At 34.6% G+C, this 23,887-nt stretch overlaps 1 protein-coding gene across 1 annotated transcript in view; it reads right to left on the bottom strand.

The window, feature by feature from the left end:
* Window positions 1-423: 423 nt before the first annotated feature.
* Window positions 424-23,887, bottom strand: part of LOC135568936 (asparaginyl-tRNA synthetase-like) — a 42,659-nt gene continuing 19,195 nt past the window's right edge. The window contains exon 6 of the mRNA XM_065015714.1: window positions 424-1,554. Within this exon, the coding sequence (XP_064871786.1) occupies window positions 1,410-1,554 (145 nt within the window). The 3' untranslated portion in view covers window positions 424-1,409. The remainder of the gene's footprint in view (window positions 1,555-23,887) is intronic.

The following is a 23,887-nucleotide window of genomic DNA, read 5'->3' as shown; positions in this document are numbered from 1 at the left end:
TACTTCCTGGAACCCACTCGGCACCCCTACTTCCTGCAACGCACTCGGCACCCCTACTTCCTGCAACGCACTCGGCACCCCTACTTCCTGCAACGCACTCGGCACCCCTACTTCCTGCAACACACTCGGTACCCCTACTTCCTGCAACACACTCGGCACCCCTGCAACACACTCGGCACCCCTACTTCCTGCAACACACTCGGCACCCCTACTTCCTGCAACACACTCGGCACCCTACTTCCCTGCAACACACTCGGTACCCCTACTTCCTGCAACACACTCGGCACCCCTGCAACACACTCGGCACCCCTGCAACACACTCGGCACCCCTGCAACACACTCGGCACCCCTACTTCCCGCGACTATGCATTTAAACACTATTTTTGACAGTTTCTTATATGAACAACAACAGACAACATTTGATCATTTTAACATTTTATAAATCAAAAAACAGTGACATCTTTACAAAAAGAATCATTTGACCATAGTGACAGATACATTGAGTGGACAAAACATTATGAACACCTGCTTTTTCCATGACATAGACAGACCAGGTGAATCCAGGTTATGATCCCTTATTGATGTCACTTGTTAAATCCACTTCAATCAGTGTAGATGAAGGGGAGGAGACATGTAGAGGAAGGGGAGGAGACATGTAGAGGAAGGGGAGGAGACATGTAGATGAAGGGGAGGAGACATGTAGATGAAGGGGAGGAGACATGTAGAGGAAGGGGAGGAGACATGTAGATGAAGGGGAGGGGACATGTAGATGAAGGGGAGGAGACATGTAGATGAAGGGGAGGAGACGGGTTAAAGAAGGATCTTTAAGCCTCGAGACAATAGAGACATGGATTGTGTCTGTGTGTGTGTGTCATTCAGAGGGTGAATGGGCAAGACTAAATATTTAAGTGCCTTTGAACGGGGGTATGGTAGTAGGTGCCAGGAGCACCGGTTTGTGTCAAGAACTGCAACGCTGCTGTGTTTTTCACACTCAACAGTTTCCTGTGTGTATCCAGAATGGTCCACCACCCAAAGGACATCCAGCTAGACAACAGTACAAAGAATTGGAGTCAACATGGGCCAGCATCCCTGTGGAACGCTTTCAACACCTTGTAGAATCAACATGGGCCAGCAACCCTGTGGAACGCTTTCAACACCTTGTAGAGTCAACATGGGCCAGCATCCCTGTGGAACACTTTCAACACCTTGTAGAGTCAACATGGGCCAGCATCCCTGTGGAACGCTTTAAAGACCTTGTAGAGTCAACATGGGCCAGCATCCCTGTGGAACGCTTTCGACACCTTGTAGAGTCCATACCCTGATGAATTGAGGCTGTTCTGAAGGCAAAGGGGGGGTGCAACTCAATATTAGGAAGGTGTTCTTAATGTTTGGTATCCTCAGTGTATAGTTTACAGAAGACAAGAGTGGGAGTATCTGGGGAATGGAATAACGTCTTTGATGTTGTCGACCCCCAGAACACACTGCAGGTAGCGCTCAAAGCCCATACCAAACCCACCGTGAGGGACAGAACCAAACCGCCTCAGATCCAAATACCTGGACAGACAGAATATAGTAGATTACAATATAACAGAATCAAACCGAGTAGAATAGAACAGAATAGAGTAGAATAGAACAGTGTAGAACAGAATAGAACAGTGTAGAGTAGAACAGAACAGTGTAGAGTAGAACAGAACAGTGTAGAGTAGAATAGAACAGAATAGAACAGTGTAGAGTAGAATAGAACAGTGTAGAGTAGAATAGAACAGAATAGAACAGAATAGAGTAGAATAGAACAGTGTAGAGTAGAACAGTGTAGAGTAGAACAGTGTAGAGTAGAATAGAACAGTGTAGAGTAGAACAGAACAGTGTAGAGTAGAATAGAACAGTGTAGAGTAGAATAGAACAGTGTAGAATAGAATAGAACAGTGTAGAGTAGAATAGAACAGTGTAGAGTAGAACAGTGTAGAGTAGAATAGAACAGAATAGAACAGTGTAGAGTAGAATAGAACAGAATAGAACAGTGTAGAGTAGAATAGAACAGTGTAGAGTAGAATAGAACAGAATAGAACAGTGTAGAGTAGAATAGAACAGTGTAGAGTAGAATAGAACATAATAGAGTAGAATAGAACAGTATAGAGTAGAATAGAACAGTGTAGAGTAGAATAGAACAGTGTAGAGTAGAATAGAACAGAACAGTGTAGAGTAGAATAGAACAGTGTAGAGTAGAATAGAACCGTGTAGAGTAGGATAGAACAGTGTAGAGTAGAATTGAACAGAATAGAACCGTGCAGGGTAGAATAGAACAGTGTAGAGTAGAATAGAACAGTGTAGAGTAGAATAGAACTTAATAGAACATTATAGAGTAGAATAGAACATAATAGAACAGTGTAGAGTAGAATAGAACAGAATAGAACAGTGTAGAGTAGAATAGAACAGAATAGATCAGTGTAGAGTAGAACAGAACAGTGTAGAGTAGAACAGAACAGTGTAGAGTAGAATAGAACAGTGTAGAGTAGATTAGAACAGAATAGAACATTATAGAGTAGAATAGAACATAATAGAACAGTGTAGAGTAGAATAGAACATAATAGAACAGTGTACAGTAGAATAGAATAGAACAGTGTAGAGTAGAATAGAACATAATAGAACAGTGTAGAGTAGAATATAACCGTGTAGAACAGTGTAGAGTAGAATAGAACAGAGTAGAGTAGAATATAACAGTGTAGAGTAGAATAGAACATAATAGAACAGTGTACAGTAGAATAGAATAGAACAGTGTAGAGTAGAATAGAACATAATAGAACAGTGTAGAGTAGAATAGAACCGTGTAGAACAGTGTAGAGTAGAATAGAACAGAGTAGAGTAGAATATAACAGTGTAGAGTAGAATAGAACAGTGTAGAGTAGAATAGAACAGTGTAGAGTAGAACAGAACAGTGTAGAGTAGAATAGAACAAAATAGAATAGTGTAGAGTAGAATAGAACAGTGTAGAGTAGATTAGAACAGAATAGAACATTATAGAGTAGAATAGAACATAATAGAACAGTGTAGAGTAGAATGGAACAGAATAGAACAGTGTAGAGTAGAATAGAACAGAATAGAACAGTGTAGAGTAGAATAGAATAGAACAGTGTACAGTAGAATAGAATAGAACAGTGTAGAGTAGAACACAACAGAATAGAACAGTGTAGAGTAGAATAGAACAGAATAGAACAGTGTAGAGTAGAATAGAACAGAATAGAACAGTGTAGAGTAGAATAGAACAGTGTAGAATAGAACAGTGTAGAGTAGAATAGAACAGTGTAGAGTAGAACAGAACAGTGTAGAGTAGAATAGAACAGTGTAGAGTAGATTAGAACAGAATAGAACATTATAGAGTAGAATAGAACATAATAGAACAGTGTAGAGTAGAATGGAACAGAATAGAACAGTGTAGAGTAGAATAGAATCGTGTAGAACAGTGTAGAGTAGAATAGAACAGAATAGAACAGTGTAGGGTAGAATAGAACAGTGTAGAATAGAACAGTGTAGAGTAGAATAGAACCGTGTAGAGTAGAACAGAACAGTGTAGAGTAGAACAGAACAGTGTAGAGTAGAATAGAACAGTGTAGAGTAGATTAGAACAGAATAGAGTAGAATAGAACATAATAGAACAGTGTAGAGTAGAATGGAACAGAATAGAACAGTGTAGAGTAGAATAGAACAGAATAGAACAGTGTAGAGTAGAACAGAATAGAACAGTGTAGAGTAGAACAGAATAGAAGTGTAGAGTAGAATAGAACAGAATAGAACAGTGTGGAGTAGAATAGAACAGAATAGAACATTATAGAATAGAATAGAACAGTGTAGAGTAGAACAGAACAGAGTAGAATAGAACAGTGTAGAGTAGAATAGAACAGTGTAGAGTAGAATAGAACTTAATAGAACATTATAGAGTAGAATAGAACATAATAGAACAGTGTAGAGTAGAATGGAACAGAATAGAACAGTGTAGAGTAGAATAGAACAGAATAGATCAGTGTAGAGTAGAACAGAATAGAACAGTGTAGAACAGAATAGAACAGTGTAGAGTAGAATAGAACATAATAGAACAGTGTACAGTAGAATATAATAGAAGAGTGTAGAGTAGAATAGAACATAATAGAACAGTGTACAGTAGAATAGAATAGAACAGTGTAGAGTAGAATAGAACATAATAGAACAGTGTAGAGTAGAACCGTGTAGAACAGTGTAGAGTAGAATAGAACAGAGTAGAGTAGAATATAACAGTGTAGAGTAGAATAGAACATAATAGAACAGTGTACAGTAGAATAGAATAGAACAGTGTAGAGTAGAATAGAACATAATAGAACAGTGTAGAGTAGAATAGAACCGTGTAGAACAGTGTAGAGTAGAATAGAACAGAGTAGAGTAGAATATAACAGTGTAGAGTAGAATAGAACAGTGTAGAGTAGAATAGAACAAAATAGAATAGTGTAGAGTAGAATAGAACAGTGTAGAGTAGATTAGAACAGAATAGAACATTATAGAGTAGAATAGAACATAATAGAACAGTGTAGAGTAGAATGGAACAGAATAGAACAGAATAGAACAGTGTAGAGTAGAATAGAATAGAACAGTGTAGAGTAGAATAGAATAGAACAGTGTACAGTAGAACACAACAGAATAGAACAGTGTATAGTAGAATAGAACAGAATAGAACAGTGTAGAGTAGAATAGAACAGAATAGAACAGTGTAGAGTAGAATAGAACAGTGTAGAATAGAACAGTGTAGAGTAGAATAGAACCGTGTAGAGTAGAACAGAACAGTGTAGAGTAGAACAGAACAGTGTAGAGTAGAATAGAACAGTGTAGAGTAGATTAGAACAGAATAGAGTAGAATAGAACATAATAGAACAGTGTAGAGTAGAATGGAACAGAATAGAACAGTGTAGAGTAGAATAGAATCGTGTAGAACAGTGTAGAGTAGAATAGAACAGAATAGAACAGTGTAGAGTAGAATAGAACAGTGTAGAATAGAACAGTGTAGAGTAGAATAGAACCGTGTAGAGTAGAACAGAACAGTGTAGAGTAGTACAGAACAGTGTAGAGTAGAATAGAACAATGTAGAGTAGATTAGAACAGAATAGAACATTATAGAGTAGAATAGAACATAATAGAACAGTGTAGAGTAGAATGGAACATAATAGAACAGTGTAGAGTAGAATAGAACAGAATAGAACAGTGTAGAGTAGAACAGTGTAGAGTAGAACAGAATAGAACAGTGTAGAGTAGAACAGAATAGAACAGTGTAGAGTAGAATAGAACAGAATAGAACAGTGTGGAGTAGAATAGAACAGAATAGAACATTATAGAATAGAATAGAACAGTGTAGAGTAGAACAGAACAGAGTAGAATAGAACAGTGTAGAGTAGAATAGAACAGTGTAGAGTAGAATATAACTTAATAGAACATTATAGAGTAGAATAGAACATAATAGAACAGTGTAGAGTAGAATGGAACAGAATAGAACAGTGTAGAGTAGAATAGAACAGAATAGATCAGTGTAGAGTAGAACAGAATAGAACAGTGTAGAACAGAATAGAACAGTGTAGAGTAGAATAGAACATAATAGAACAGTGTACAGTAGAATATAATAGAACAGTGTAGAGTAGAATAGAACATAATAGAACAGTGTAGAGTAGAATAGAACCGTGTAGAACAGTGTAGAGTAGAATAGAACAGAGTAGAGTAGAATATAACAGTGTAGAGTAGAATAGAACAGAATAGAACAGTGTAGAGTAGAATAGAACAGAATAGAACAGTGTAGAGTAGAATAGAACAGTGTAGAGTAGAACAGAACAGTGTAGAGTAGAACAGAACAGTGTAGAGTAGAATAGAACAAAATAGAATAGTGTAGAGTAGAATAGAACAGTGTAGAGTAGATTAGAACAGAATAGAACATTATAGAGTAGAATAGAACATAATAGAACAGTGTAGAGTAGAATAGAACAGAATAGAACAGTGTAGAGTAGAATATAACAGTGTAGAGTAGAATAGAATAGAACAGTGTACAGTAGAATAGAATAGAACAGTGTAGAGTAGAACACAACAGAATAGAACAGTGTAGAGTAGAATAGAACAGAATAGAACAGTGTAGAGTAGAAGAGAACCGTGTAGAACAGTGTAGAGTAGAATAGAACAGAATAGAACAGTGTAGAGTAGAATAGAACAGTGTAGAATAGAACAGTGTAGAGTAGAATAGAACCGTGTAGAGTAGAACAGAACAGTGTAGAGTAGAACAGAACAGTGTAGAGTAGAATAGAACAGTGTAGAGTAGATTAGAACAGAATAGAACATTATAGAGTAGAATAGAACATAATAGAACAGTGTAGAGTAGAATGGAACAGAATAGAACAGTGTAGATTAGAATAGAACAGAATAGAACAGTGTAGAGTAGAACAGAATAGAACAGTGTAGAGTAGAACAGAATAGAACAGTGTAGAGTAGAATAGAACAGAATAGAACAGTGTGGAGTAGAATAGAACAGAATAGAACATTATAGAATAGAATAGAACAGTGTAGAGTAGAACAGAACAGAGTAGAATAGAACAGTGTAGAGTAGAATAGAACAGTGTAGAGTAGAATAGAACAGTGTAGAGTAGATTAGAACAGAATAGAACATTATAGAGTAGAATAGAACTTAATAGAACATTATAGAGTAGAATAGAACATAATAGAACAGTGTAGAGTAGAATGGAACAGAATAGAACAGTGTAGAGTAGAATAGAACAGAATAGATCAGTGTAGAGTAGAACAGAATAGAACAGTGTAGAGAAGAATAGAACAGAATAGAACAGTGTAGAGTAGAATAGAACATAATAGAACAGTGTACAGTAGAATAGAATAGAACAGTGTAGAGTAGAATAGAACATAATAGAACAGTGTAGAGTAGAATAGAACCGTGTAGAACAGTGTAGAGTAGAATAGAACAGAGTAGAGTAGAATATAACAGTGTAGAGTAGAATAGAACAGAATAGAACAGTGTAGAGTAGAATAGAACAGTGTAGAGTAGAATAGAACAGAATAGAACAGTGTAGAGTAGAATAGAACAGTGTAGAGTAGAACAGAACAGTGTAGAGTAGAATAGAACAAAATAGAATAGTGTAGAGTAGAATAGAACAGTGTAGAGTAGATTAGAACAGAATAGAACATTATAGAGTAGAATAGAACATAATAGAACAGTGTAGAGTAGAATGGAACAGAATAGAACAGTGTAGAGTAGAATAGAACAGAATAGAACAGTGTAGAGTAGAATAGAACAGTGTAGAGTAGAATAGAATAGAACAGTGTACAGTAGAATAGAATAGAACAGTGTAGAGTAGAACACAACAGAATAGAACAGTGTAGAGTAGAATAGAACAGAATAGAACAGTGTAGAGTAGAATAGAACCGTGTAGAACAGTGTAGAGTAGAATAGAACAGAATAGAACCGTGTAGAGTAGAATAGAACCGTGTAGAGTAGAATAGAACCGTGTAGAGTAGAATAGAACCGTGTAGAGTAGAACAGAACAGTGTAGAGTAGAACAGAACAGTGTAGAGTAGATTAGAACAGAATAGAACATTATAGAGTAGAATAGAACATAATAGAACAGTGTAGAGTAGAACATAATAGAACAGTGTAGAGTAGAGTAGAACAGAATAGAACAGTGTAGAGTAGAACATAATAGAACAGTGTAGAGTAGAATAGAACAGAATAGAACAGAATAGAACAGTGTAGAGTAGAATAGAACAGAATAGAACAGTGTAGAGTAGAACAGTGTAGAGTATAACACAACAGAATAGAACAGTGTAGAGTAGAATAGAACAGAATAGAACAGTGTAGAGTAGAATAGAACCGTGTAGAACAGTGTAGAGTAGAATAGAACAGTGTAGAGTAGAATAGAACAGAACAGTGTAGAGTAGAATAGAACAGTGTAGAGTAGAATAGAACTTAATAGAACATTATAGAGTAGAATAGAACATAATAGAACAGTGTAGAGTAGAATGGAACAGAATAGAACAGTGTAGAGTAGAATAGAACAGAATAGATCAGTGTAGAGTAGAACAGAATAGAACAGTGTAGAACAGAATAGAACAGTGTAGAGTAGAATAGAACATAATAGAACAGTGTACAGTAGAATATAATAGAACAGTGTAGAGTAGAATAGAACATAATAGAACAGTGTACAGTAGAATAGAATAGAACAGTGTAGAGTAGAATAGAACATAATAGAACAGTGTAGAGTAGAACCGTGTAGAACAGTGTAGAGTAGAATAGAACAGAGTAGAGTAGAATATAACAGTGTAGAGTAGAATAGAACATAATAGAACAGTGTACAGTAGAATAGAATAGAACAGTGTAGAGTAGAATAGAACATAATAGAACAGTGTAGAGTAGAATAGAACCGTGTAGAACAGTGTAGAGTAGAATAGAACAGAGTAGAGTAGAATATAACAGTGTAGAGTAGAATAGAACAGTGTAGAGTAGAATAGAACAAAATAGAATAGTGTAGAGTAGAATAGAACAGTGTAGAGTAGATTAGAACAGAATAGAACATTATAGAGTAGAATAGAACATAATAGAACAGTGTAGAGTAGAATGGAACAGAATAGAACAGAATAGAACAGTGTAGAGTAGAATAGAATAGAACAGTGTAGAGTAGAATAGAATAGAACAGTGTACAGTAGAACACAACAGAATAGAACAGTGTATAGTAGAATAGAACAGAATAGAACAGTGTAGAGTAGAATAGAACAGAATAGAACAGTGTAGAGTAGAATAGAACAGTGTAGAATAGAACAGTGTAGAGTAGAATAGAACCGTGTAGAGTAGAACAGAACAGTGTAGAGTAGAACAGAACAGTGTAGAGTAGAATAGAACAGTGTAGAGTAGATTAGAACAGAATAGAACATTATAGAGTAGAATAGAACATAATAGAACAGTGTAGAGTAGAATGGAACAGAATAGAACAGTGTAGAGTAGAATAGAATCGTGTAGAACAGTGTAGAGTAGAATAGAACAGAATAGAACAGTGTAGAGTAGAATAGAACAGTGTAGAATAGAACAGTGTAGAGTAGAATAGAACCGTGTAGAGTAGTACAGAACAGTGTAGAGTAGAATAGAACAATGTAGAGTAGATTAGAACAGAATAGAACATTATAGAGTAGAATAGAACATAATAGAACAGTGTAGAGTAGAATGGAACATATTAGAACAGTGTAGAGTAGAATAGAACAGAATAGAACAGTGTAGAGTAGAACAGTGTAGAGTAGAACAGAATAGAACAGTGTAGAGTAGAACAGAATAGAACAGTGTAGAGTAGAATAGAACAGAATAGAACAGTGTGGAGTAGAATAGAACAGAATAGAACATTATAGAATAGAATAGAACAGTGTAGAGTAGAACAGAACAGAGTAGAATAGAACAGTGTAGAGTAGAATAGAACAGTGTAGAGTAGAATATAACTTAATAGAACATTATAGAGTAGAATAGAACATAATAGAACAGTGTAGAGTAGAATGGAACAGAATAGAACAGTGTAGAGTAGAATAGAACAGAATAGATCAGTGTAGAGTAGAACAGAATAGAACAGTGTAGAACAGAATAGAACAGTGTAGAGTAGAATAGAACATAATAGAACAGTGTACAGTAGAATATAATAGAACAGTGTAGAGTAGAATAGAACATAATAGAACAGTGTAGAGTAGAATAGAACCGTGTAGAACAGTGTAGAGTAGAATAGAACAGAGTAGAGTAGAATATAACAGTGTAGAGTAGAATAGAACAGAATAGAACAGTGTAGAGTAGAATAGAACAGAATAGAACAGTGTAGAGTAGAATAGAACAGTGTAGAGTAGAACAGAACAGTGTAGAGTAGAACAGAACAGTGTAGAGTAGAATAGAACAAAATAGAATAGTGTAGAGTAGAATAGAACAGTGTAGAGTAGATTAGAACAGAATAGAACATTATAGAGTAGAATAGAACATAATAGAACAGTGTAGAGTAGAATAGAACAGAATAGAACAGTGTAGAGTAGAATATAACAGTGTAGAGTAGAATAGAATAGAACAGTGTACAGTAGAATAGAATAGAACAGTGTAGAGTAGAACACAACAGAATAGAACAGTGTAGAGTAGAATAGAACAGAATAGAACAGTGTAGAGTAGAAGAGAACCGTGTAGAACAGTGTAGAGTAGAATAGAACAGAATAGAACAGTGTAGAGTAGAATAGAACAGTGTAGAATAGAACAGTGTAGAGTAGAATAGAACCGTGTAGAGTAGAACAGAACAGTGTAGAGTAGAACAGAACAGTGTAGAGTAGAATAGAACAGTGTAGAGTAGATTAGAACAGAATAGAACATTATAGAGTAGAATAGAACATAATAGAACAGTGTAGAGTAGAATGGAACAGAATAGAACAGTGTAGATTAGAATAGAACAGAATAGAACAGTGTAGAGTAGAACAGAATAGAACAGTGTAGAGTAGAACAGAATAGAACAGTGTAGAGTAGAATAGAACAGAATAGAACAGTGTGGAGTAGAATAGAACAGAATAGAACATTATAGAATAGAATAGAACAGTGTAGAGTAGAACAGAACAGAGTAGAATAGAACAGTGTAGAGTAGAATAGAACAGTGTAGAGTAGAATAGAACAGTGTAGAGTAGATTAGAACAGAATAGAACATTATAGAGTAGAATAGAACTTAATAGAACATTATAGAGTAGAATAGAACATAATAGAACAGTGTAGAGTAGAATGGAACAGAATAGAACAGTGTAGAGTAGAATAGATCAGTGTAGAGTAGAACAGAATAGAACAGTGTAGAGAAGAATAGAACAGAATAGAACAGTGTAGAGTAGAATAGAACATAATAGAACAGTGTACAGTAGAATAGAATAGAACAGTGTAGAGTAGAATAGAACATAATAGAACAGTGTAGAGTAGAATAGAACCGTGTAGAACAGTGTAGAGTAGAATAGAACAGAGTAGAGTAGAATATAACAGTGTAGAGTAGAATAGAACAGAATAGAACAGTGTAGAGTAGAATAGAACAGTGTAGAGTAGAATAGAACAGAATAGAACAGTGTAGAGTAGAATAGAACAGTGTAGAGTAGAACAGAACAGTGTAGAGTAGAATAGAACAAAATAGAATAGTGTAGAGTAGAATAGAACAGTGTAGAGTAGATTAGAACAGAATAGAACATTATAGAGTAGAATAGAACATAATAGAACAGTGTAGAGTAGAATGGAACAGAATAGAACAGTGTAGAGTAGAATAGAACAGAATAGAACAGTGTAGAGTAGAATAGAACAGTGTAGAGTAGAATAGAATAGAACAGTGTACAGTAGAATAGAATAGAACAGTGTAGAGTAGAACACAACAGAATAGAACAGTGTAGAGTAGAATAGAACAGAATAGAACAGTGTAGAGTAGAATAGAACCGTGTAGAACAGTGTAGAGTAGAATAGAACAGAATAGAACAGTGTAGAGTAGAATAGAACCGTGTAGAGTAGAATAGAACAGTGTAGAGTAGAATAGAACCGTGTAGAGTAGAACAGAACAGTGTAGAGTAGAACAGAACAGTGTAGAGTAGATTAGAACAGAATAGAACATTATAGAGTAGAATAGAACATAATAGAACAGTGTAGAGTAGAACATAATAGAACAGTGTAGAGTAGAGTAGAACAGAATAGAACAGTGTAGAGTAGAACATAATAGAACAGTGTAGAGTAGAATAGAACAGAATAGAACAGAATAGAACAGTGTAGAGTAGAATAGAACAGAATAGAACAGTGTAGAGTAGAACAGTGTAGAGTATAACACAACAGAATAGAACAGTGTAGAGTAGAATAGAACAGAATAGAACAGTGTAGAGTAGAATAGAACCGTGTAGAACAGTGTAGAGTAGAATAGAACAGTGTAGAGTAGAATAGAACAGAACAGTGTAGAGTAGAATAGAACAGAATAGAACAGTGTAGAGTAGAATAGAACAGTGTAGAGTAGAATAGAACAGAATAGAACAGTGTAGCGTAGAATAGAACAGTGTAGCGTAGAAGAGAACAGTGTAGAGTAGAATAGAACAGTGTAGAGTAGAACAGAATAGAACAGTGTAGAATAGAACAGTGTAGAGTAGAATAGAACATAATAGAGTAGAATAGAACAGTATAGAGTAGAATAGAACAGTGTAGAGTAGAATAGAACAGTGTAGAGTAGAATAGAACAGAATAGAACAGTGTAGAGTAGAATAGAACAAAATAGAATAGTGTAGAGTAGAATAGAACAGTGTAGAGTAGAATAGAACAGTGTAGAGTAGAATAGAACAGTGTAGAGTAGAATAGAACAGTGTAGAGTAGAATAGAACAGTGTAGAGTAGAATAGAACAGAACAGTGTAGAGTAGAATAGAACAGAATAGAACAGTGTAGAGTAGAACAGAATAGAACAGTGTAGATTAGAATAGAACTGTGTAGAGTAGAATAGAACAGTGTAGAGTAGAACAGAATAGAACAGTGTAGAGTAGAATAGAACAGAATAGATCAGTGTAGAGTAGAACAGAATAGAACAGTGTAGAGAAGAATAGAACAGAATAGAACAGTGTAGAGTAGAATAGAACATAATAGAACAGTGTACAGTAGAATAGAACATAATAGAACAGTGTAGAGTAGAATAGAACCGTGTAGAACAGTGTAGAGTAGAATAGAACAGAGTAGAGTAGAATATAACAGTGTAGAGTAGAATAGAACAGAATAGAACAGTGTAGAGTAGAATAGAACAGTGTAGAGTAGAATAGAACAGAATAGAACAGTGTAGAGTAGAATAGAACAGTGTAGAGTAGAACAGAACAGTGTAGAGTAGAATAGAACAAAATAGAATAGTGTAGAGTAGAATAGAACAGTGTAGAGTAGATTAGAACAGAATAGAACATTATAGAGTAGAATAGAACATAATAGAACAGTGTAGAGTAGAATGGAACAGAATAGAACAGTGTAGAGTAGAATAGAACAGTGTAGAGTAGAATAGAACAGTGTAGAGTAGAATAGAATAGAACAGTGTACAGTAGAATAGAATAGAACAGTGTAGAGTAGAACACAACAGAATAGAACAGTGTAGAGTAGAATAGAACAGAATAGAACAGTGTAGAGTAGAATAGAACCGTGTAGAACAGTGTAGAGTAGAATAGAACAGAATAGAACAGTGTAGAGTAGAATAGAACCGTGTAGAGTAGAATAGAACAGTGTAGAGTAGAATAGAACCGTGTAGAGTAGAACAGAACAGTGTAGAGTAGAACAGAACAGTGTAGAGTAGATTAGAACAGAATAGAACATTATAGAGTAGAATAGAACATAATAGAACAGTGTAGAGTAGAACATAATAGAACAGTGTAGAGTAGAGTAGAACAGAATAGAACAGTGTAGAGTAGAACATAATAGAACAGTGTAGAGTAGAATAGAACAGAATAGAACAGAATAGAACAGTGTAGAGTAGAATAGAACATAATAGAACAGTGTAGAGTAGAACAGTGTAGAGTATAACACAACAGAATAGAACAGTGTAGAGTAGAATAGAACAGAATAGAACAGTGTAGAGTAGAATAGAACCGTGTAGAACAGTGTAGAGTAGAATAGAACAGTGTAGAGTAGAATAGAACAGAACAGTGTAGAGTAGAATAGAACAGAATAGAACAGTGTAGAGTAGAATAGAACAGTGTAGAGTAGAATAGAACAGAATAGAACAGTGTAGCGTAGAATAGAACAGTGTAGCGTAGAATAGAACAGTGTAGAGTAGAATAGAACAGTGTAGAGTAGAACAGAATAGAACAGTGTAGAATAGAACAGTGTAGAGTAGAATAGAACATAATAGAGTAGAATAGAACAGTATAGAGTAGAATAGAACAGTGTAGAGTAGAATAGAACAGTGTAGAGTAGAATAGAACAGAATAGAACAGTGTAGAGTAGAATAGAACAAAATAGAATAGTGTAGAGTAGAATAGAACAGTGTAGAGTAGAATAGAACAGTGTAGAGTAGAATAGAACAGTGTAGAGTAGAATAGAACAGTGTAGAGTAGAATAGAACAGAATAGAACAGTGTAGAGTAGAACAGAATAGAACAGTGTAGATTAGAATAGAACAGTGTAGAGTAGAATATAACAGTGTAGAGTAGAACAGAATAGAACAGTGTAGAGTAGAATAGAACAGAATAGATCAGTGTAGAGTAGAACAGAATAGAACAGTGTAGAGAAGAATAGAACAGAATAGAACAGTGTAGAGTAGAATAGAACATAATAGAACAGTGTACAGTAGAATAGAATAGAACAGTGTAGAGTAGAATAGAACATAATAGAACAGTGTAGAGTAGAATATAACCGTGTAGAACAGTGTAGAGTAGAATAGAACAGAGTAGAGTAGAATATAACAGTGTAGAGTAGAATAGAACAGAATAGAACAGTGTAGAGTAGAATAGAACAGTGTAGAGTAGAATAGAACAGAATAGAACAGTGTAGAGTAGAATAGAACAGTGTAGAGTAGAACAGAACAGTGTAGAGTAGAATAGAACAAAATAGAATAGTGTAGAGTAGAATAGAACAGTGTAGAGTAGAATAGAACAGAATAGAACATTATAGAGTAGAATAGAACATAATAGAACAGTGTAGAGTAGAATGGGACAGAATAGAACAGTGTAGAGTAGAATAGAACAGAATAGAACAGTGTAGAGTAGAATAGAACAGTGTAGAGTAGAATAGAATAGAACAGTGTACAGTAGAATAGAATAGAACAGTGTAGAGTAGAACACAACAGAATAGAACAGTGTAGAGTAGAATAGAACAGAATAGAACAGTGTAGAGTAGAATAGAACCGTGTAGAACAGTGTAGAGTAGAATAGAACAGAATAGAACAGTGTAGAGTAGAATAGAACAGAATAGAACAGTGTAGAGTAGAATAGAACAGTGTAGAATAGAACAGTGTAGAGTAGAATAGAACCGTGTAGAGTAGAACAGAACAGTGTAGAGTAGAACAGAACAGTGTAGAGTAGATTAGAACAGAATAGAACATTATAGAGTAGAATAGAACATAATAGAACAGTGTAGAGTAGAGTAGAACAGAATAGAACAGTGTAGAATAGAACATAATAGAACAGTGTAGAGTAGAATAGAACAGAATAGAACAGTGTAGAGTAGAATAGAACAGAATAGAACAGTGTAGAGTAGAATAGAACAGAATAGAACAGTGTAGAGTAGAACAGTGTAGAGTATAACACAACAGAATAGAACAGTGTAGAGTAGAATAGAACAGAATAGAACAGAATAGAACAGTGTAGAGTAGAATAGAACCGTGTAGAACAGTGTAGAGTAGAATAGAACAGTGTAGAGTAGAATAGAACAGAACAGTGTAGAGTAGAATAGAACAGAATAGAACAGTGTAGAGTAGAATAGAACAGTGTAGAGTAGAATATAAATAATAGAACAGTGTAGAGTAGAATAGAACAGTGTAGAGTAGAATAGAACAGAATAGAACAGTGTAGCGTAGAATAGAACAGTGTAGCGTAGAATAGAACAGTGTAGAGTAGAATAGAACAGTGTAGAGTAGAATTTAACAGAATAGAACAGTGTAGCGTAGAATAGAACAGTGTAGAGTAGAATAGAACAGTGTAGAACAGAATAGAACAGTGTAGAGTAGAATAGAACAGTGTAGAGTAGAACAGAACAGTGTAGAGTAGAACAGAACAGTGTAGAGTAGAACAGAACAAAATAGAATAGTGTAGAGTAGAATAGAACAGTGTAGAGTAGAATAGAATAGAACATTATAGAGTAGAATAGAACATTATAGAGTAGAATAGAACAGTGTAGAGTAGAACAGAACAGTGTAGAGTAGAATAGAACAAAATAGAATAGTGTAGAGTAGAATAGAACAGTGTAGAGTAGAATAGAACAGTGTAGAGTAGAATAGAACAGTGTAGAGTAGAATAGAACAGAACAGTGTAGAGTAGAATAGAAACAGAATAGAACAGTGTAGAGTAGAACAGAATAGAACAGTGTAGAGTAGAATAGAACAGTGTAGAGTAGAACAGAATAGAACAGTGTAGAATAGAACAGTGTAGAGTAGAATAGAACAGTATAGAGTAGAATAGAACAGTGTAGAGTAGAATAGAACAGTGTAGAGTAGAATAGAACAGAACAGTGTAGAGTAGAACAGAATAGAACAGTGTAGATTAGAATAGAACAGTGTAGAGTAGAATAGAACAGTGTAGAGTAGAACAGAATAGAACAGTGTAGAATAGAACAGTGTAGAGTAGAATAGAACATAATAGAGTAGAATAGAACAGTATAGAGTAGAATAGAACAGTGTAGAGTAGAATAGAACAGAATAGAACAGTGTAGAGTAGAATAGAACAAAATAGAATAGTGTAGAGTAGAACAGTGTAGAGTAGAATAGAACAGAACAGTGTAGAGTAGAATAGAACAGAATAGAACAGTGTAGAATAGAACAGTGTAGAGTAGAATAGAACACAATAGAGTAGAATAGAACAGTATAGAGTAGAATAGAACAGTGTAGAGTAGAATAGAACAGAATTGAACAGTGTAGAGTAGAATAGAACAGTGTAGAGTAGAATAGAACCGTGTAGAGTAGGATAGAACAGTGTAGAGTAGAATTGAAAAGAATAGAACCGTGTAGAGTAGAATAGAACAGTGTAGAGTAGAATAGAACAGTGTAGAGTAGAATAGAACAGTGTAGAGTAGAACTTAATAGAACAGTGTAGAGTAGAATAGAACAGTGTAGAGTAGAATAGAACAGAATAGAACAGTGTAGAATAGAACAGAGTAGAACAGTGTAGAGTAGAATAGAACAGTGTAGAATAGAACAGAATAGAACAGTGTAGAGTAGAATAGAACAGTGTAGAGTAGAACAGAACAGTGTAGAGTAGAATAGAACAGAACATTATAGAGTAGAATAGAACAGTGTAGAGTAGAACAGAACAGTGTAGAGTAGAATAGAACAAAATAGAACAGTGTAGAGTAGAATAGAACAGTGTAGAGTAGAATAGAACAGTGTAGAGTAGAATAGAACAGAACAGTGTAGAGTAGAATAGAACAGAATAGAACAGTGTAGAGTAGAACAGAATAGAACAGTGTAGATTAGAATAGAACAGTGTAGAGTAGAATAGAACAGTGTAGAGTAGAACAGAATAGAACAGTGTAGAATAGAACAGTGTAGAGTAGAATAGAACATAATAGAGTAGAATAGAACATAATAGAGTAGAATAGAACAGTATAGAGTAGAATAGAACAGTGTAGAGTAGAATAGAACAGAACAGTGTAGAGTAGAATAGAACAGAATAGAACAGTGTAGAGTAGAACAGAATAGAACAGTGTAGATTAGAATAGAACAGTGTAGAGTAGAATAGAACAGTGTAGAGTAGAACTTAATAGAACAGTGTAGAGTAGAATAGAACAGAATAGAACAGTGTAGAGTAGAATAGAACAGAATAGAACAGTGTAGAGTAGAATAGAACAGAGTAGAACAGTGTAGAGTAGAATAGAACAGTGTAGAATAGAACAGAATAGAACAGTGTAGAGTAGAATAGAACAGTGTAGAGTAGAACAGAACAGTGTAGAGTAGAATAGAACAGTGTAGAGTAGAATAGAATAGAACATTATAGAGTAGAATAGAACAGTGTAGAGTAGAACAGAACAGTGTAGAGTAGAATAGAACAAAATAGAACAGTGTAGAGTAGAATAGAACAGTGTAGAGTAGAATAGAACAGTGTAGAGTAGAATAGAACAGAACAGTGTAGAGTAGAATAGAACAGAATAGAACAGTGTAGAGTAGAACAGAATAGAACAGTGTAGATTAGAATAGAACAGTGTAGAGTAGAATAGAACAGTGTAGAGTAGAATTTAACAGAATAGAACAGTGTAGCGTAGAATAGAACAGTGTAGAGTAGAATAGAACAGTGTAGAACAGAACAGAACAGTGTAGAGTAGAATAGAACAGAATAGAACAGTATAGAGTAGAATAGAACAGTGTAGAGTAGAACAGAACAGTGTAGAGTAGAATAGAACAAAATAGAATAGTGTAGAGTAGAATAGAACAGTGTAGAGTAGAATAGAATAGAACATTATAGAGTAGAATAGAACAGTGTAGAGTAGAACAGAACAGTGTAGAGTAGAATATAACAAAATAGAATAGTGTAGAGTAGAATAGAACAGTGTAGAGTAGAATAGAACAGTGTAGAGTAGAATAGAACAGTGTAGAGTAGAATAGAACAGAACAGTGTAGAGTAGAATAGAACAGAATAGAACAGTGTAGAGTAGAACAGAATAGAACAGTGTAGATTAGAATAGAACAGTGTAGAGTAGAATAGAACAGTGTAGAGTAGAACAGAATATAACAGTGTAGAATAGAACAGTGTAGAGTAGAATAGAACAGTATAGAGTAGAATAGAACAGTGTAGAGTAGAATAGAACAGTGTAGAGTAGAATAGAACAGAACAGTGTAGAGTAGAATAGAACAGAATAGAACAGTGTAGAGTAGAACAGTGTAGATTAGAATAGAACAGTGTAGAGTAGAATAGAACAGTGTAGAGTAGAACAGAATAGAACAGTGTAGAATAGAACATAATAGAGTAGAATAGAACAGTATAGAGTAGAATAGAACAGTGTAGAGTAGAATAGAACAGAATAGAACAGTGTAGAGTAGAATAGAACAAAATAGAATAGTGTAGAGTAGAACAGTGTAGAGTAGAATAGAACAGAACAGTGTAGAGTAGAATAGAACAGAATAGAACAGTGTAGAGTAGAATAGAACAGTGTAGAATAGAACAGTGTAGAGTAGAATAGAACCGTGTAGAGTAGAACAGAACAGTGTAGAGTAGAACAGAACAGTGTAGAGTAGAATAGAACAGTGTAGAGTAGATTAGAACAGAATAGAACATTATAGAGTAGAATAGAACATAATAGAACAGTGTAGAGTAGAATGGAACAGAATAGAACAGTGTAGATTAGAATAGAACAGAATAGAACAGTGTAGAGTAGAACAGAATAGAACAGTGTAGAGTAGAACAGAATAGAACAGTGTAGAGTAGAATAGAACAGAATAGAACAGTGTGGAGTAGAATAGAACAGAATAGAACATTATAGAATAGAATAGAACAGTGTAGAGTAGAACAGAACAGAGTAGAATAGAACAGTGTAGAGTAGAATAGAACAGTGTAGAGTAGAATAGAACAGTGTAGAGTAGATTAGAACAGAATAGAACATTATAGAGTAGAATAGAACTTAATAGAACATTATAGAGTAGAATAGAACATAATAGAACAGTGTAGAGTAGAATGGAAACAGAATAGAACAGTGTAGAGTAGAATAGATCAGTGTAGAGTAGAACAGAATAGAACAGTGTAGAGAAGAATAGAACAGAATAGAACAGTGTAGAGTAGAATAGAACATAATAGAACAGTGTACAGTAGAATAGAATAGAACAGTGTAGAGTAGAATAGAACATAATAGAACAGTGTAGAGTAGAATAGAACCGTGTAGAACAGTGTAGAGTAGAATAGAACAGAGCAGAGTAGAATATAACAGTGTAGAGTAGAATAGAACAGAATAGAACAGTGTAAAGTAGAATAGAACAGTGTAGAGTAGAATAGAACAGAATAGAACAGTGTAGAGTAGAATAGAACAGTGTAGAGTAGAACAGAACAGTGTAGAGTAGAATAGAACAAAATAGAATAGTGTAGAGTAGAATAGAACAGTGTAGAGTAGATTAGAACAGAATAGAACATTATAGAGTAGAATAGAACATAATAGAACAGTGTAGAGTAGAATGGAACAGAATAGAACAGTGTAGAGTAGAATAGAACAGAATAGAACAGTGTAGAGTAGAATAGAACAGTGTAGAGTAGAATAGAATAGAACAGTGTACAGTAGAATAGAATAGAACAGTGTAGAGTAGAACACAACAGAATAGAACAGTGTAGAGTAGAATAGAACAGAATAGAACAGTGTAGAGTAGAATAGAACCGTGTAGAGTAGAATAGAACAGTGTAGAGTAGAATAGAACCGTGTAGAGTAGAACAGAACAGTGTAGAGTAGAACAGAACAGTGTAGAGTAGATTAGAACAGAATAGAACATTATAGAGTAGAATAGAACATAATAGAACAGTGTAGAGTAGAACATAATAGAACAGTGTAGAGTAGAGTAGAACAGAATAGAACAGTGTAGAGTAGAACATAATAGAACAGTGTAGAGTAGAATAGAACAGAATAGAACAGAATAGAACAGTGTAGAGTAGAATAGAACAGAATAGAACAGTGTAGAGTAGAACAGTGTAGAGTATAACACAACAGAATAGAACAGTGTAGAGTAGAATAGAACAGAATAGAACAGTGTAGAGTAGAATAGAACCGTGTAGAACAGTGTAGAGTAGAATAGAACAGTGTAGAGTAGAATAGAACAGAACAGTGTAGAGTAGAATAGAACAGAATAGAACAGTGTAGAGTAGAATAGAACAGTGTAGAGTAGAATAGAACAGAATAGAACAGTGTAGCGTAGAATAGAACAGTGTAGCGTAGAAGAGAACAGTGTAGAGTAGAATAGAACAGTGTAGAGTAGAACAGAATAGAACAGTGTAGAATAGAACAGTGTAGAGTAGAATAGAAACATAATAGAGTAGAATAGAACAGTATAGAGTAGAATAGAACAGTGTAGAGTAGAATAGAACAGTGTAGAGTAGAATAGAACAGAATAGAACAGTGTAGAGTAGAATAGAACAAAATAGAATAGTGTAGAGTAGAATAGAACAGTGTAGAGTAGAATAGAACAGTGTAGAGTAGAATAGAACAGTGTAGAGTAGAATAGAACAGTGTAGAGTAGAATAGAACAGTGTAGAGTAGAATAGAACAGAACAGTGTAGAGTAGAATAGAACAGAATAGAACAGTGTAGAGTAGAACAGAATAGAACAGTGTAGATTAGAATAGAACTGTGTAGAGTAGAATAGAACAGTGTAGAGTAGAACAGAATAGAACAGTGTAGAGTAGAATAGAACAGAATAGATCAGTGTAGAGTAGAACAGAATAGAACAGTGTAGAGAAGAATAGAACAGAATAGAACAGTGTAGAGTAGAATAGAACATAATAGAACAGTGTACAGTAGAATAGAACATAATAGAACAGTGTAGAGTAGAATAGAACCGTGTAGAACAGTGTAGAGTAGAATAGAACAGAGTAGAGTAGAATATAACAGTGTAGAGTAGAATAGAACAGAATAGAACAGTGTAGAGTAGAATAGAACAGTGTAGAGTAGAATAGAACAGAATAGAACAGTGTAGAGTAGAATAGAACAGTGTAGAGTAGAACAGAACAGTGTAGAGTAGAATAGAACAAAATAGAATAGTGTAGAGTAGAATAGAACAGTGTAGAGTAGATTAGAACAGAATAGAACATTATAGAGTAGAATAGAACATAATAGAACAGTGTAGAGTAGAATGGAACAGAATAGAACAGTGTAGAGTAGAATAGAACAGTGTAGAGTAGAATAGAACAGTGTAGAGTAGAATAGAATAGAACAGTGTACAGTAGAATAGAATAGAACAGTGTAGAGTAGAACACAACAGAATAGAACAGTGTAGAGTAGAATAGAACAGAATAGAACAGTGTAGAGTAGAATAGAACCGTGTAGAACAGTGTAGAGTAGAATAGAACAGAATAGAACAGTGTAGAGTAGAATAGAACCGTGTAGAGTAGAATAGAACAGTGTAGAGTAGAATAGAACCGTGTAGAGTAGAACAGAACAGTGTAGAGTAGAACAGAACAGTGTAGAGTAGATTAGAACAGAATAGAACATTATAGAGTAGAATAGAACATAATAGAACAGTGTAGAGTAGAACATAATAGAACAGTGTAGAGTAGAGTAGAACAGAATAGAACAGTGTAGAGAGAACATAATAGAACAGTGTAGAGTAGAATAGAACAGAATAGAACAGAATAGAACAGTGTAGAGTAGAATAGAACATAATAGAACAGTGTAGAGTAGAACAGTGTAGAGTATAACACAACAGAATAGAACAGTGTAGAGTAGAATAGAACAGAATAGAACAGTGTAGAGTAGAATAGAACCGTAGAACAGTGTAGAGTAGAATAGAACAGTGTAGAGTAGAATAGAACAGAACAGTGTAGAGTAGAATAGAACAGAATAGAACAGTGTAGAGTAGAATAGAACAGTGTAGAGTAGAATAGAACAGAATAGAACAGTGTAGCGTAGAATAGAACAGTGTAGCGTAGAATAGAACAGTGTAGAGTAGAATAGAACAGTGTAGAGTAGAACAGAATAGAACAGTGTAGAATAGAACAGTGTAGAGTAGAATAGAACATAATAGAGTAGAATAGAACAGTATAGAGTAGAATAGAACAGTGTAGAGTAGAATAGAACAGTGTAGAGTAGAATAGAACAGAATAGAACAGTGTAGAGTAGAATAGAACAAAATAGAATAGTGTAGAGTAGAATAGAACAGTGTAGAGTAGAATAGAACAGTGTAGAGTAGAATAGAACAGTGTAGAGTAGAATAGAACAGTGTAGAGTAGAATAGAACAGAATAGAACAGTGTAGAGTAGAACAGAATAGAACAGTGTAGATTAGAATAGAACAGTGTAGAGTAGAATATAACAGTGTAGAGTAGAACAGAATAGAACAGTGTAGAGTAGAATAGAACAGAATAGATCAGTGTAGAGTAGAACAGAATAGAACAGTGTAGAGAAGAATAGAACAGAATAGAACAGTGTAGAGTAGAATAGAACATAATAGAACAGTGTACAGTAGAATAGAATAGAACAGTGTAGAGTAGAATAGAACATAATAGAACAGTGTAGAGTAGAATATAACCGTGTAGAACAGTGTAGAGTAGAATAGAACAGAGTAGAGTAGAATATAACAGTGTAGAGTAGAATAGAACAGAATAGAACAGTGTAGAGTAGAATAGAACAGTGTAGAGTAGAATAGAACAGAATAGAACAGTGTAGAGTAGAATAGAACAGTGTAGAGTAGAACAGAACAGTGTAGAGTAGAATAGAACAAAATAGAATAGTGTAGAGTAGAATAGAACAGTGTAGAGTAGAATAGAACAGAATAGAACATTATAGAGTAGAATAGAACATAATAGAACAGTGTAGAGTAGAATGGGACAGAATAGAACAGTGTAGAGTAGAATAGAACAGAATAGAACAGTGTAGAGTAGAATAGAACAGTGTAGAGTAGAATAGAATAGAACAGTGTACAGTAGAATAGAATAGAACAGTGTAGAGTAGAACACAACAGAATAGAACAGTGTAGAGTAGAATAGAACAGAATAGAACAGTGTAGAGTAGAATAGAACCGTGTAGAACAGTGTAGAGTAGAATAGAACAGAATAGAACAGTGTAGAGTAGAATAGAACAGAATAGAACAGTGTAGAGTAGAATAGAACAGTGTAGAATAGAACAGTGTAGAGTAGAATAGAACCGTGTAGAGTAGAACAGAACAGTGTAGAGTAGAACAGAACAGTGTAGAGTAGATTAGAACAGAATAGAACATTATAGAGTAGAATAGAACATAATAGAACAGTGTAGAGTAGAGTAGAACAGAATAGAACAGTGTAGAATAGAACATAATAGAACAGTGTAGAGTAGAATAGAACAGAATAGAACAGTGTAGAGTAGAATAGAACAGAATAGAACAGTGTAGAGTAGAATAGAACAGAATAGAACAGTGTAGAGTAGAACAGTGTAGAGTATAACACAACAGAATAGAACAGTGTAGAGTAGAATAGAACAGAATAGAACAGAATAGAACAGTGTAGAGTAGAATAGAACCGTGTAGAACAGTGTAGAGTAGAATA

Source organism: Oncorhynchus nerka, unplaced genomic scaffold, assembly GCF_034236695.1.
Source record: "Oncorhynchus nerka isolate Pitt River unplaced genomic scaffold, Oner_Uvic_2.0 unplaced_scaffold_1320, whole genome shotgun sequence".
NCBI classification, from domain to species: domain Eukaryota; kingdom Metazoa; phylum Chordata; class Actinopteri; order Salmoniformes; family Salmonidae; genus Oncorhynchus; species Oncorhynchus nerka.
This window is presented reverse-complemented; position numbering and strand designations above follow the sequence as displayed.